The sequence below is a fragment of the Struthio camelus genome, chromosome W (genome assembly GCF_040807025.1).
Source record: "Struthio camelus isolate bStrCam1 chromosome W, bStrCam1.hap1, whole genome shotgun sequence".
Classification (NCBI taxonomy): Eukaryota; Metazoa; Chordata; class Aves; order Struthioniformes; family Struthionidae; genus Struthio; species Struthio camelus.
The window spans coordinates 42,223,017-42,236,609 of record NC_090981.1 but is presented as its reverse complement, the minus strand read 5'-3'; the positions used below and the strand labels follow the sequence as shown (position 1 = coordinate 42,236,609).

Genomic DNA, 13,593 nt, shown 5'->3' with positions numbered 1-13,593 from the left:
TCCACATTTGTCAAAGATTTGTGTTCAATCTGCAGGGCTTTGTCATGCCACAGCTGTAAAAATACCTTGCATAGAAGCATAGCTTTTCCCTAATGCAGGATCAGGCATGAGAAAGAGGTGACAGTCAAGTCTTCATTCCTGGTTTCTTAAATAACCTTTATCTGTATGCTTTGTATATCTATCAGGCATGCCTGGTAACTTTAAAAAGGGTCCATGAAGAAATATGACATGTTTCCTACCCTCATATAGTGTAAATCTGCTCAATGTTGTTGGCTATTCTGTGGATCCCTAGTCCATTGTACCTTAAGTGACCCTAAGTCACTTAGATCCGAACTGTAAATTCTTTGGCAAAGAGTCTATGTGTGATCTGATCTGTTATGTCGTACCTGTTTAACCTTTTGATGTAGTCCATTAATATTAATGAATAAGTAAGGCAAAGGTATTGCACAGATTTACATTAATTCAAATGAGTTATGAAGGTTAATTCCTTGTTTATAATGAAATAGTTTTTATTGTTCCTAATGAGAATCCAATATGTTTAGAATCATCCAAAAAAGAAGCTGTAATTTTACATGTCGCCTATAATACAAGAGCTTGGACAAAGAAGAGAAATGCGAAAGGGGAAAATCAGCTGCATATTGCTGCTAAGAGAGGAGATTTGTCTTTGGTGAAAACTCTAATATCGTCTGGAATTTGTGTCAATGAAAAGGATAATGCAGGTTTGACTATTGCTCCCTTATGGACTCGTTTTATGATATAATTTTTATATAATTTTATATAATTTATTATTTTATACTTTGTAAGGTTTTATATAATTTATATAATTTTTATATAATTATGAACTCTTGATTTGTGATATAATTGTGGTGATTCTTGAAACAATGCAACCAGAATGCTTTAGAAGATAGCTTCTCTTCATTATTATTACATATTTATTGAATAAGAAACCTAGATTGTTTCTTTAAAAATTCTTCAATTTCAAATAATTTTATAACACATTTTAAAATCACGTGAATTTTTGGGCACACATTATATCGATCAGCACAGCAAGGATGATTTTAGAGACAGATACGGGTGCTCATAAAGACATATGTGCGCACACATGTTCCTCACATATAGTATTTACATGAAACCTATATAGTTATGGGGCACATGTGTTATAACCTGTGGACAGTCATATAAGTCTTTATGACTGCTGGAAATTGATTTTTTTCCCACCTGTTGTGTGGAATTATTGGTAAGAAAAAGTGTATCTACATACATAAATTTAGGATTGGATCCAAACTTTTCAGATGGGGGAGGGAGAGGAGGGGAGGAAGTAATTTAATGAGCACAAGCACAACGAGTAAATACCGGTTTCCCTGGATATATGTCTCAGGACAGAGTGAATGCAGCCTTTCCCTCAGCGGAGACATTAATGAAGCTGCGCTCCTCTGCTGAAGAGCGGGTATCTGTGAGACCTCTGGCCTCTCTGAAGTTTGGTGGAAATTGACTGGTGGATTTGAAAGTGAAGAGGGCTTATGCACCTCAATATATTCATGTGTGTGAAGCACAATCACACAGATCTTATTTCTTTAGGAAATGAGTCTCAAAATCAAATGACAAGATTATTTTTTTCCTTCTTTCTCCCTAAGAATGGGTAGTATTCCATTCTGGATCCCTGGCAGACTTGATGTCATAAAATCTCACTGGGATTAGAAATCAGATTATTAATATTATGCTTCTGAGCTTGTATAGTCTTTCTACTCTATTATTTTAAGATTTTTTTTTTTTAGTAGTGTAGCAGAAAAGCAAATGGTATTTTTTGGGTTAATATTGGATACATTTTTCTCTAAAGTAAGCTGAATTAAACAAAATAATTTACCTCAATGTTTTAGGATTTCTTTGTTTGAGATCTAAAAAGATTAAAAAGAGTAGCCTGACATTTGTTGTACGTCAAATACAGTAAAATACATAATTGCTCATTAGTGATCTATATGGATTTTTTCAAATCAGATGCATGCTGTACATGTCATCTTGCTTTTATTAGGCTGGACAGCAATTCATGAAGCTTCCAACAGGGGATTTACTGAAGTGATCTTAGAGTTGCTGAAAGCTGGTGCTAATATTAACAGTAGAAGTCTGGATGGTACTTTGCCAATACATGATGCTGTTTCTGGCAATTATTTGGAGGTACAGTTCTTTTACATTAGTTTTCCTGGGCCTGATTTTCAGGCATGGGCAAGCAAAGCAAAATCTTCGTTTAAATAAGGGAAGTCAAAGTTACAATACAATTATATTGTAGATTTGCACTTAGAAAGTAAACCAACATTTGTTTAAGTAGTCAAAATTAGATGAAGAATTATTCTTCACCAGTTGGTTGACTTTTTCAGTCGATCAATCAGGCAAATCAAAAAAAAAAGAAAAAGAAATTCCCCATGGTACTCTCATATGCACTTTTGTCTTTTTGAAAATAATACCAAAATCCTCAGTATTCTTCATTTGAGTTATGAAAAAATGTTTTGATATAGATATTTTCCCTTTAAAAGAAATTAAAGCAAACCTAATTAACGTCACAAAACTTAATTTTAAAAAGAAAATGAGAATATTTAATTTTAAAGAAAAGCATTAGACTTTTTTTCCAAAATTAATCCTTTCGGACAAGCATGTGTCAGATTTGACCAACAATTAATGAATAATTTGGTAACATCCACACCTGAATATTTTGGAAAATCGACTATTAATCAGAAGAATTTCATTAAGCTCTTATTAATGCATCCCCTTTTGAAACATATGGGAGTTGAATACATGTATCAGAAGACAAAATACTGCCCTAAGAGAGCAGAGACTTTTTGTGGACCAGAAAAAGAGGCACATCTTTACTAGTTCATGAAAAAACAATTGATTTTTAAACAGCAGTTTTTTTCTTTACACTACAAAAAATCAAGAGTAGCGCCACTGAAATGAGGGAAGTAATGCAATGAGCAAAGAAATTATCAGACCTAGTATTCAAAAAATGCATTCGGTCATAATTTTTCCCTTGTGTTAAATTATTCTGAAACATAAATGTTTTCTGCATTCCTGTTTGAAAATACTTCAGTTTACTATTAAGGAAATCTGTCTCAACATAATTTTTATTTTAAGCATGGGGGAGAAATTGTGATGGCTTTTCAATAATCAAAGCAAAGGATACATTTTAAGATTGCTTACCATTGCATGCATGAAACAACAGCCACCTGCCAGTGGCCATGTTACAGCCGGTTGCTTTTAAAAGGGCCAGCTGTCAAAAAATATTTCTGGGAACAGTTCCAATAAAAACGTAATCCTACACGGGGAAGCCTTACTTGGTGTCTTGCAGCTGTATTTAGTTTGTCTGGATTGTTTCCCTCCTTCAGTTCAGTGAGAATGTAACAAAATTATATTAGCAAAGGAATGAGTGAAAATCGTTGCTGTAAATAAACACTGTATCTGATACATTTTTCCTGTATTTAAAATGGGGCGATATCTATATGCCCTCAGAAAGCTCCCTGTATTAAGGTAGAGTGTTTATGCAGGAGAAAGCAGTCAGAAAGGGAGCAGAGAGCTGGAATCAGAAAGGCATGACCGTCATCAGGGCAACTCATGGGTGATTTATCTCTTCAAGGAAATCTTGTGGTTCTTTATAGTATATCTGGGCCATGACACCGAGCAGTTCGGCTAGGGCATCCCTGGACTCATAGCAACATGTTTCCTGTGGAAAGGTAGGGTCAACTCATCCTACACCTCAGTCTGAAAGCGTTCAAAGGTAGAAAACAATAGACTATGTAAGTTAGCACACCAATATTATGTAGAAAAATTAGAGACAGTATGTGAAAACATGACTATAAACGGTAACTGGGTGGTCACTTATATGCCTAGTCAACACTGCAAGGTGAGAAAGCCTATGAGCAGGCTGGAGAGTAAATTTAAGCTGTCACTAGCATGATTTTTGTCTGTGCTCTTAGAAATTGGCCAGCTTAAATCAAACCTAAATAATCTATACTGTACTGAGGGAAGAACAATGTTCAGAATGTGGTGATAGGCTTGACTGTTGAGTACTTCGTATGTCTGTGCCTAGTCCATCCAGACCCCAAAATAAGGGCATGAGTGTTGCTGTTGTAGACAGCATAGCTGTTGTAGACAGCTATGCTGTGGTTCCGTGGCAGTTTAAGGCCATCCGTTCCAGATGCTGCAGTCCTACCTTCTGTCCCATGGACGCATGAGTTTAGCTTATTCTTTGCATTGGCGTGAGCTTTTCTATGATCACACATAAAGCTAGTTCACGGAACTGAGTTAAATGAAAATGAATCCTACAAAAACAAGGTTTTATCTAGATCAGCCCCCTAAACCGGTTTAAGAACCATGCTAGTGTAAGGGAGGGAGTAGGACTGTGTGGCCCATGACAGAGGCGTAGGATTGTGGCAACCCCAACGTAGACCAGTGTAGGCGGCTGTGGAGCTGTGACCTCCATGCACTTGGGTTCCCCCACCCTGGAGACCTCCCAAATACAGGCTGGGGCTTCCTCTTAACGTGGGCTTGGGGGTTGAGAAAACTTAGTCATAGGAGCCGCTTTGGATCCATGCTTAACTGATAACATAAACATACTCCTTGAGCTCAGCCAAATGTCTGCCTTTTATTTGAATGAGCAAATTAAAAAATGTTGTTTTGGCACAGCAAGTTCCAGGGAACTAAGCGTAAAAAGAAGATGCCAGATTGACTAAAACTTACCACTTCTATTCCTATCAAAAGAACTGTTTTTTCATCACAGTTACCTTTTCAGGGAGGAAAGGTAAAATGAAGGGGATGATTTCACAGGCCTGGTACCTAGCTGTCGGCAGGGTTCTTGAAAATGTTTAAGTTAGTCAGTATTTTTTTTTCGGAAACCAGAGGAGAAGGTTATGACTGATTACTTCACTACTCTAAAGACAGCACAAGAGATTTTGAATTTCTATAAAGCATTTTTCTTTCTGGTGCTTACCAAAACTCTGAATACACATCTCAAATCCAAAATACAAATGTAAGAAAGAAGTAGAAAAGCTAAAGATGGGAAATCATACATAAGAAAATTCTTTAATATCCAAGCTCTGGCCCTGCTGACACTTTCAAAGGAGCTGAATTTTAAGGGATAGATCATTCTACTGACACCACTAATCTTATTTGTACATTTTAAAATTAAGCAGAGGTATACAAGTGATTTAGCATTGGGACAAAAATCATCAGTGCACGTAGCTGAAAAACAGAACTGCTACTAAATGCCTAGAGAAAAATTAACTGCCTAGAGAAAAATTCCACTTATCTTCTGCACTTTGTTCATAATGCAGTTTGCCAGTTTCTTTTAAATTACATCTTCGATGTTTTGTAACCGCTCTCTATAACAATACTTAAAAGACGGTAAGTGTAACAAGTTGTGAATTATTATGTATTTTAAAGGAAAAATTAAAAGTGTAAAATGCAAATCTGTGATGTAAAAAGCCAATTAAACCTGTTTTTTGAATTGTGAGTGTAAATATAACAGGTTTTAGGATATCTTATTTGAATCTTTATTATTTGTATCTTATGATAAATACAGTACACATAGTTGTCTTACATGTACACAGCATGAATAATTACCATACAAACAATATATAACAGGTAGTGAGAATTCTACTACAGCATGGAGCAAATCCCCATGAGAGGGATGATTCTGGTGAAACTGCTTTGGATAAAGCTTGTGACCATGAAATGAAAGAACTGCTTAAGTCTTATGGTGCTATTGACTCTGGACTTCCTGTTAAAACTACTGGGATTACAGGTATGTTGGTTCCATAATGCAAATCATCAGTTTAAACTGTAATCTCAAGGAAAAAAATGAATTTAGAATGCTGCTGATTTGCAGAGTTGCATCTTGCCTGACCCTTATATTTTTAAATCTATTAACTCTTGATTATTACTTATTTGTAGTCAGAAAATAGGATATGTGATTTTTTCCCCTAGAGAGTCTGAGGAGAAAGGACATATTTGGCTCCTTAGATTTTCTTTATCTTCTATATTACCCTTCACATGAACCTTTTTTTTTTGAAAATAGTATTAGTAGCTTTAAAGACTACTTCCCTAGGCTACTTAAATTTGATTTCATTTGCATATACAAGATATTTTCTCATACTGTAATCTGCCATTGCGTCTTTGCAACCTATATTAGCTAATCTAATCTGCTATGCTGCTGCAATTTGTTTTAAAATTATATTTATTCTTTCTTGATTGTGGAGAGAGGAAATATAGTCATCCTACTAGGTCAAGAAGGTCAAAACTTATTTGTTATGACTGCTGTAAAAATGATGATGCAGCTTTGGTGCCACAACATGAGAAATACAATGTGGTAAGTAGAGAAAATAGAAGAGCTTTGTAATACTGCTTCATAGTGTAGTACTATATAATGTCATTTACTGACTGAATAATATTAAAATATCATTAAAATAATTAACCCTTCAGAGTCAGAGAACAGCATCATGCTGAGTAAACGGTGGCTTACAGTATATGATAAGTTTGTATATTACCACTTCTTTCCGTTTATGATTCCTACACATTTGCACTTATTGTAGGCAACACTTACATACATTTTTTATTGCTCATGTGCATGGAAGAAGGTCAGAAATCCTGAAATTTTTCATCACATTTTCAAAATGGCTCTTTGGAAGTGTAATGATTTTTCTTCATGATAATGAAAGTATTTAGACATAGTTTAATCTTTGTTTGAAATACACCCAAAGATTTTTGCACAGTCTGCACATTAGGAGAGCTCTTGCTGATAACTCCAGGTTATGTCTACACTGTCCAGGTGATATTATCGTGGTGAAATTCACTGTTTAATCCTTGCATTGCACTCAAAGGTGGGGCTCTAAGAGTGGACTAGTTCAAATGCCTGGGTAAAACCTGGCTGTGACAGCCCCTTGCAGAACATACCCTTGGCACTCTGTATAAATGTCATACCATGCCCCCATTGCCGTCGCACAGTAGCTGTTCTCCTGCGTGGAATGGCTTGAGTCTACCAAGATTTATCCTGTGAGCCATGCATCATGGCCTGTGTATTGTATGGTACACTTGTCTCTACCTCTTACAATTATTTCTGTATTTGTTAGCATGAGTCTGTCGCTGCCATACAAGATACAGAACAGAAGCAAAAAGAACTGTTCCTACTTGAACTGAGAACTTCCAAAGATGCAGGTAGAAGTAAATTAAAGCTGTGTCAGTAATTTTTGTAAATATCTGATAGCATTGTTTTAAAAATAGTACTACAAGTAACGTATTTCAACATCTCATTCTGGAAAATACAGCTTGAGAATAAGATTTTAATAATACTTCCCAGATATGTGTATAGGAGTACTTCCAGTTTACACGGGAATGGATATGATAACAAAAAAGAGAAGGCATGAATGTATTACATGTTTCAAATCAACCTACTCATATAAAAAGGGATCATTAAATAAGAATGCATACTGTTGGCAACACTCCTTAGTGACGAGTACATGAGATTCTGTTGGAGCCCCTCCATGGCCAAGACCAGCTATGTCTGTGGGTATAATAGTGGATGCAGCATTTTTCATTCTACTGTGGCTGTATTTTCAGGGGCCTAAAATAATTTCTGAAGAAAAAAAGAAAAATTTTCAGACAGACATTGTAGATGATGGGCAGTTTCAGAAATGCTGGTGCCTTGAGGTGTCATTTGTCTTAAGCTATCAAATCGCAGTTCAGATTGGTCTCAAGAGCCTACTAAGTCACACTGACTTCCTAGGAGATCGTGATGCTGGTGCTGCATAGCAGCTCAAGTCTATTGTATCTATGCCATGACCATTCAAGTGGCAGAGCGTGTTGCAGAAAGGAAGGCCTTTTATAAAAATCTCTCTCCCTGGCTGCCTTTGCCGTCTAGCCATGGCTTTGTGCTTTGGAGCAATTCTGGCCCATGAAAGTTTTGCTCCCTGACAGACAGGAAGTTCTTTAGTTCCCCCCAACCCTGAGTCTACTTCTAGGTTAATTTCTACTACTTGGAGCCCAGACCTGTGACTGTGTTTGTGGAATCTGCTGTAGCTCCCAGCTGACAATAGCTTGGAGCTTTCAAATTACTCAGGTTATATTAAAAATAGTCAATTTATCCCTTTTAAAATAAATGTGAAATACGGAATTATAGAGCTGTATAGCTTCCAAGTCAAATCTATGCAGTAAGAACTGCTAATTAACATCGTTAAATTTGCTTGAGAAATGTTTGACGAACAGATAGATGGTATACTAGGCTGAGGCCTGTATGCATGGTAAAGCTGAAGCATTTGTGCGTGATAAGGCTGAAACTGATCTATGCAGTTCCCTAAATCAGGAAAATAAGAAGTATCAGACTTTTCCTGTTTCGGAGCATGAGAGAAATGAACATGGTGATCCGTAACCACTACTGACAAAAACATTCATAATCTGGCACCTCTCAAATTAAACCATAGTGCTTGCTTGTGAGGAGGCTGATGAGACTGAACAAGATCATAGAAGAATATTGACAATCTTAAAATATAGAATAAAATCCTCAAGGTGTTTACATGCAATACAATCTGCTCTGAATAATAGAGCCTTTCTCTATTAAGCTGCTTTAACAACAGCAATATTTTAGTATTTTTCTATTTTAATAAATAATTAAATGTCGGCAGGTATTATGAAACAGCTTTCTGGAAACGTTCTTATAAATCTCATATTTCATTCTTTAATTTCCCATTTTCCACAATAATAGAAATCTTTTATTTCTTGTTTTGGAATTTCAGGAATTAGATTATAGGTATTTAGCATGTTATCCCAGTGGTATCCCCTGGTCATGACTGCTGAGCTTTCTGTTACATTTTATGTCTAAGAAAAGAGGTCATCTGAAGAAGAATTTTAATTGCTCTTCTTATTTCAGAAAAATACAGCTAACAACAAAGGGCAATATATAACCCATTTTCATTTTATAGAATGTAATTGAAACTATGTAAAACTATGATACATATATTTTTAGCACATGTTTAACTTGGAACAGTCTAAGCTCATCAAACTATTTTATAATTCTTCAAACATAAATATTCTAGCCACCTTCTTAAGACTCTGCAACCTCTGCAGGTAGGCTCCCATATAATTGCCATGTTGTGCAGTTCCTTGCAACACAAAGACTTTCAGAAAGGTTTCAGTGCTTATCAGCCATAGGACAGTGCTTTAATCTGTCCTGTTCTCTTAATAACTTCCTAGATGAGGCTATTACCCGTCAACATTTTCTAGTACTTGGGCTTTTTATCTTTAATGTAAATTTATATTTCGTTCTTCCAGTGAAGAGTTTCATTTAAAGTATTTACTTGTAAATAGCTTTTAACATGCATGAGAGTATCAGCTAATGCGATAACAGTATTTCCATTTTTTGTATTTACTGCATCAAAAATGTTATTATAATTATTCTCTACTTCTTATTGCCATCATCATTTTGGTTATGTCAAAATGTTGGACAGATGCATATATCCAAAAGCTGTCTCAGATACAAGATACTTTGAATGAAATGCTTGCAAAACAGAAAACAGAAAGGGATGCCCTTGCTAAAAAATACAGGTAAGTAGAATACAAGGTTTGTATTTATAGAAATCTGATTTTTTAAAGCAGCACTTACAGAGGTTATTAGTGAAAGGTTATATGGTAACATGAAAGAAAAACCATGTACTTTTCATTCAGATTTTGCTGGAGCATGGTTCATATTAGCCTAAATTACGTCCAATGAGAGTTCACATCAAGGAAGAACTTCAGGGTTTAGCTAACTCATGTTAATCATTTACTGTACACATGGTGAGTACTACTTTTAGGTAGTGAATACAGATGAAAGGTGAAAAAAAAACCCTGTAGCAGAAGTTAGGGGATGGAGATGCTGAGCAATTAGATGACTTTTTGCAGCATCATGGAGGAAAGCAGCAGCAACTCAGACACTACACTGACTTTCCCTATCTCCAGTGCTGTTTCTTTAGCAGTCCTAAATTGGGAGTGATCAATCAACAACTCTCAAGTGCAATTCAGAACAAAGGCTTGCAGCGTGCTCAGAATGGTTCTATTTCATGAGCACACCTCAGATGTGGGCTGGGAGAAGACATGGACTACGTGAATTGTCAGCTTCCTGCTGCTGTATCTTAAAAGGCCTCTTGATTGAGGAAATTCATTTGCTTTCCTCTGAGAGGGATTACCTGAAGACTGGCCATGTGGTGAGTGCACAACTAATAACGTGGCATAACGTTCACATGCTGCTAGGCCATCTCATAAGAGTGCCTATATGTAGCTCATGTGAGCAGTATTAGTTTAGTCAAGTAACAGCTACATTTTGCAACTTTCAAGTCATTCTATAGCAAACCATATAGCCTATCTGAGCAAAAAAGACTGAAACGCTTCTATCACAGAGCATTTTCCCAGCTGTAAGACATAAGATACATAGATTACACAGATAACAAGAAAAAAAGAGGTTTTATATGCAGAGGAGTTAGGATTCCAAATCATCCTTGTGAACAAGCTAGTGACTAAGTAAAGAAACAAGGACAGCATAATTAATTTAGCATTTATAAAAATGTATCTGCCTTCTAATATTGAGTAAAACTGTTCCAGAGCAGAGTGATAAATGTTTCTGAAGTAATGCAGATGCCCTTCAGCTAATGCAACAGCTGTCCATCAAATGTAATGAGCTACATGCCAAATTACATTATAGTTCCTTTTTATTATTTATATGGCAAACATTTTATTTTTAACTAATTAGCAGATAACCTTTTGTCACGTGATACATGAATGTGCAGAAGATGAGGAGTCATGAACATGTTTTCCATTCTTCTGTTGTTCAGATAGTTGGCCTAGTGAAAGATCCTACTAGTGAAAGTTCTCTATTTTTATTTGTTCCTTTGATGATATTAAAATGTGTCTCCCCTTTAAGAAAAATGAGCCCAAAAAAAGCATTATATTTGTTAGTGGCTGTAAGTTACTTTGCCTATGTCATTCCAGTCATCACTGTCTTTGCCTCTTACTTTCTCTTCAGCTGTGCTAACCTCAGGAAGCTTTGCAACTTCTTCTGTACCTGTATAGCAATAAAGTAACAAAACTTCCCCAAAGAAACACTGCTAGAGAAAGTAGGCAAGAGTCTCACTGCCTTTGGTGGGGTTCCATACTGGCCAGGGCTTACTCATATAAGAGATGAACCTGATGCTGATATGCTCATAGTATCATGGTTTATGAATACATGTGAGAGCAAATAGTATTACAGTACTGCATTGGACACCAATACTGCCACACTGTGATTTAGCCCCACTTAGCCTTGTTCTGCACCAGCTGGTCTTACTGTACTTCTGATCCCCTCAACAGTCTCTCTTTTCCCAGACTGGGATAGTGTTACCTGCATAGCATCTCTGCTATGGGTGGAGTCAAGAGCAAGCCGCCCTGCTATCCTTTTTTCCTATACCTTGTGGTACTCCTCTGTCTCTGGCAAGGTGCCAGACCAGTGGTGCAATCAATTGTCCCAGGAAATGGGATTAGGAGAAAAGGGCATTATGCTAGACTCGTGGATCTTGTGCCAAAAGAAGTGGAGAAAAATACAGAATTCCCTTCCAACATGAGGAAGACCCTTGGGGAATGAATCTCACAGGGAGTTCAGCTAAACTAGGGAGCAGAGTCTGATGAGGGGAGAGAGATTCCCTAACTAACATACAATGTCCTAAACCACTCTGACTCCTAATCGCAAAGGAACAAAATGTTTCATGGTGTGAATACAGTACAAAACTTCTGATAGTATCATCCATTAGTAGCTCATCCTGAGCTTCTTGTAAAAGAGTCCAAATTAGTACTGCAAAGGCACTGAATTCAATGAACTAATGTGTTCGGTGGTGATAAGAGACCAGCTAGTGATAATATAGACCCAGCTTCAATTCTTTGAATTAAGAGGCTATTACTGTAGTTTGATGCTTTGCTTTGCAGCCTACTTCTAGACAGGATTCTGCAGTTTGTCATGCATAAAGCCTGAGATTTCAATGATGAACTTTATACATGATGAAAAGGTTGTTCAAATTTTGGAGGCTGGCAAAGTACCTTGAAACACATTCCTGTTCTTTGTGGATTACATCTATTAAGCTGTTTTGTGTGTGTGTTCAGAATAGTTGTGGTGTCTTTATTTTTACTTTTCTATTTCCTATAGGGCTTCAGTGGAATCTTTTAAAAAAGGAGCACTGAGGGAACAATTAGTTAAGCTTGCTTCTAGGCAAAAGAGTTTGTTGATTGTTGCCCAGAACCAGAAGGAATTAGTCCAGAAAATACAAAATTACAGAAAAGAAAAGCAAGTATATTCAACACATTCAAAGAAACAGATCTCAAACGCAGCTATTTGCTATGGAAATGGTAAAGGACAAGATTTAACTGCTGATAAAATCACGTGTCCTGATGTAGTTACATTTAGTAGAGGGCCTGGTGCCAGCATGCCTAATGGAAACGGAGTAGAAGCACATCTCTCTTTAGAAAATAGATTTTCAGCTCAGGAATGCAGCCAACATCCAAACAGCTGCTTGGCTGAGACAGGAGCAAATAAAGAAGCAATTAGAAGCAAAGGGGTTTCTGATCATGCTTTGGCATCTGAAACCAGGGTGAGAGAATATCCTTTCCATAATATGTCAAAGTTGACAAATGCTGTAGAAGTAGTGACATTGCCTTCAGAACCTAATGTTTTCACTACTGAAACAAAATGCCCACAGCAAAAATGCATTGATTGTGTAGCAATTGCAAAACAAGGAGACAGCTCTCTATACCCCACTTCAGTGACCAAGACATTAAATATTTCAGAAGCCCAAAGCGCTGTCATCAGTAACAATGTCTGTCAGCCAACCAGTGACTGTGAGCGGGTTCTTACTGTTGAGGACCTGCACAGTTATGTAAATAAGAAAGAAGCTTTCCTCCAGCAGCAGCAGCAGCAGCAAGTGACTGCGTCAGCATCCACAGAGAACTTGCCTAATACTCTGCAGCAAATGATCTTTCAGAGTAGCGTTGAATCATTTAATGCCAACTCAGTGATTACAAGTCTTGTCTCAAATAGAGATTATCCAATAAACCTCAACCAGAAATCTTCCTCCCAGAGCTGTAGTAATCAGCAATATGAACAAAAACAATTGAAGTACAGACGAAATAATAGGAAAAAACTTCAATTGATAGATCTACTTGAATTGGGAAGGATTAAGCCAGGAGAAAATGTTTTAGAATTCAAACTTCAGGTAATTGGCAAGATATAATAATGTTACTTTTTATAAATAATGAAAAAATAGACTACTAAAATGGGGAAACAGCAGTTCTCATAGTTCAGCCTGTATCTTCAGCACCTAATATTGAATTTTATTTATTATTTGCAGATAATATTTTATGAGTTTTAAGGGAAAATGCTACAATGGATGACATCATCTGTCAGACTATGATTTTAACATCCAGAATACTGCATATGTAAAATTTGTGTTTAACTTCGCATTATCAGATTGTTAACATTTGTTATTACTAAAAACAGAGTAGAGTGGTTGGTCTACATCATGTACTAACTGATTTTAAAATTGGAAGGAGGAGGGACGTTAA

The 13,593-nt window shown here is 36.5% G+C and overlaps 1 protein-coding gene across 1 annotated transcript in view; it reads left to right on the top strand.

Moving 5' to 3' along the window:
• The window catches only part of LOC104152985 (ankyrin repeat domain-containing protein 31), a 60,933-nt gene that overhangs the window by 34,317 nt on the left and 13,023 nt on the right, over nucleotides 1–13,593 (top strand). Inside the window, exons 16-22 of the mRNA XM_068926375.1 lie at nucleotides 543–719; nucleotides 2,030–2,172; nucleotides 5,629–5,788; nucleotides 6,243–6,352; nucleotides 7,113–7,197; nucleotides 9,483–9,579; nucleotides 12,182–13,244. Of these exons, the coding sequence (XP_068782476.1) occupies nucleotides 543–719; nucleotides 2,030–2,172; nucleotides 5,629–5,788; nucleotides 6,243–6,352; nucleotides 7,113–7,197; nucleotides 9,483–9,579; nucleotides 12,182–13,244 (1,835 nt within the window). The remainder of the gene's footprint in view (nucleotides 1–542; nucleotides 720–2,029; nucleotides 2,173–5,628; nucleotides 5,789–6,242; nucleotides 6,353–7,112; nucleotides 7,198–9,482; nucleotides 9,580–12,181; nucleotides 13,245–13,593) is intronic.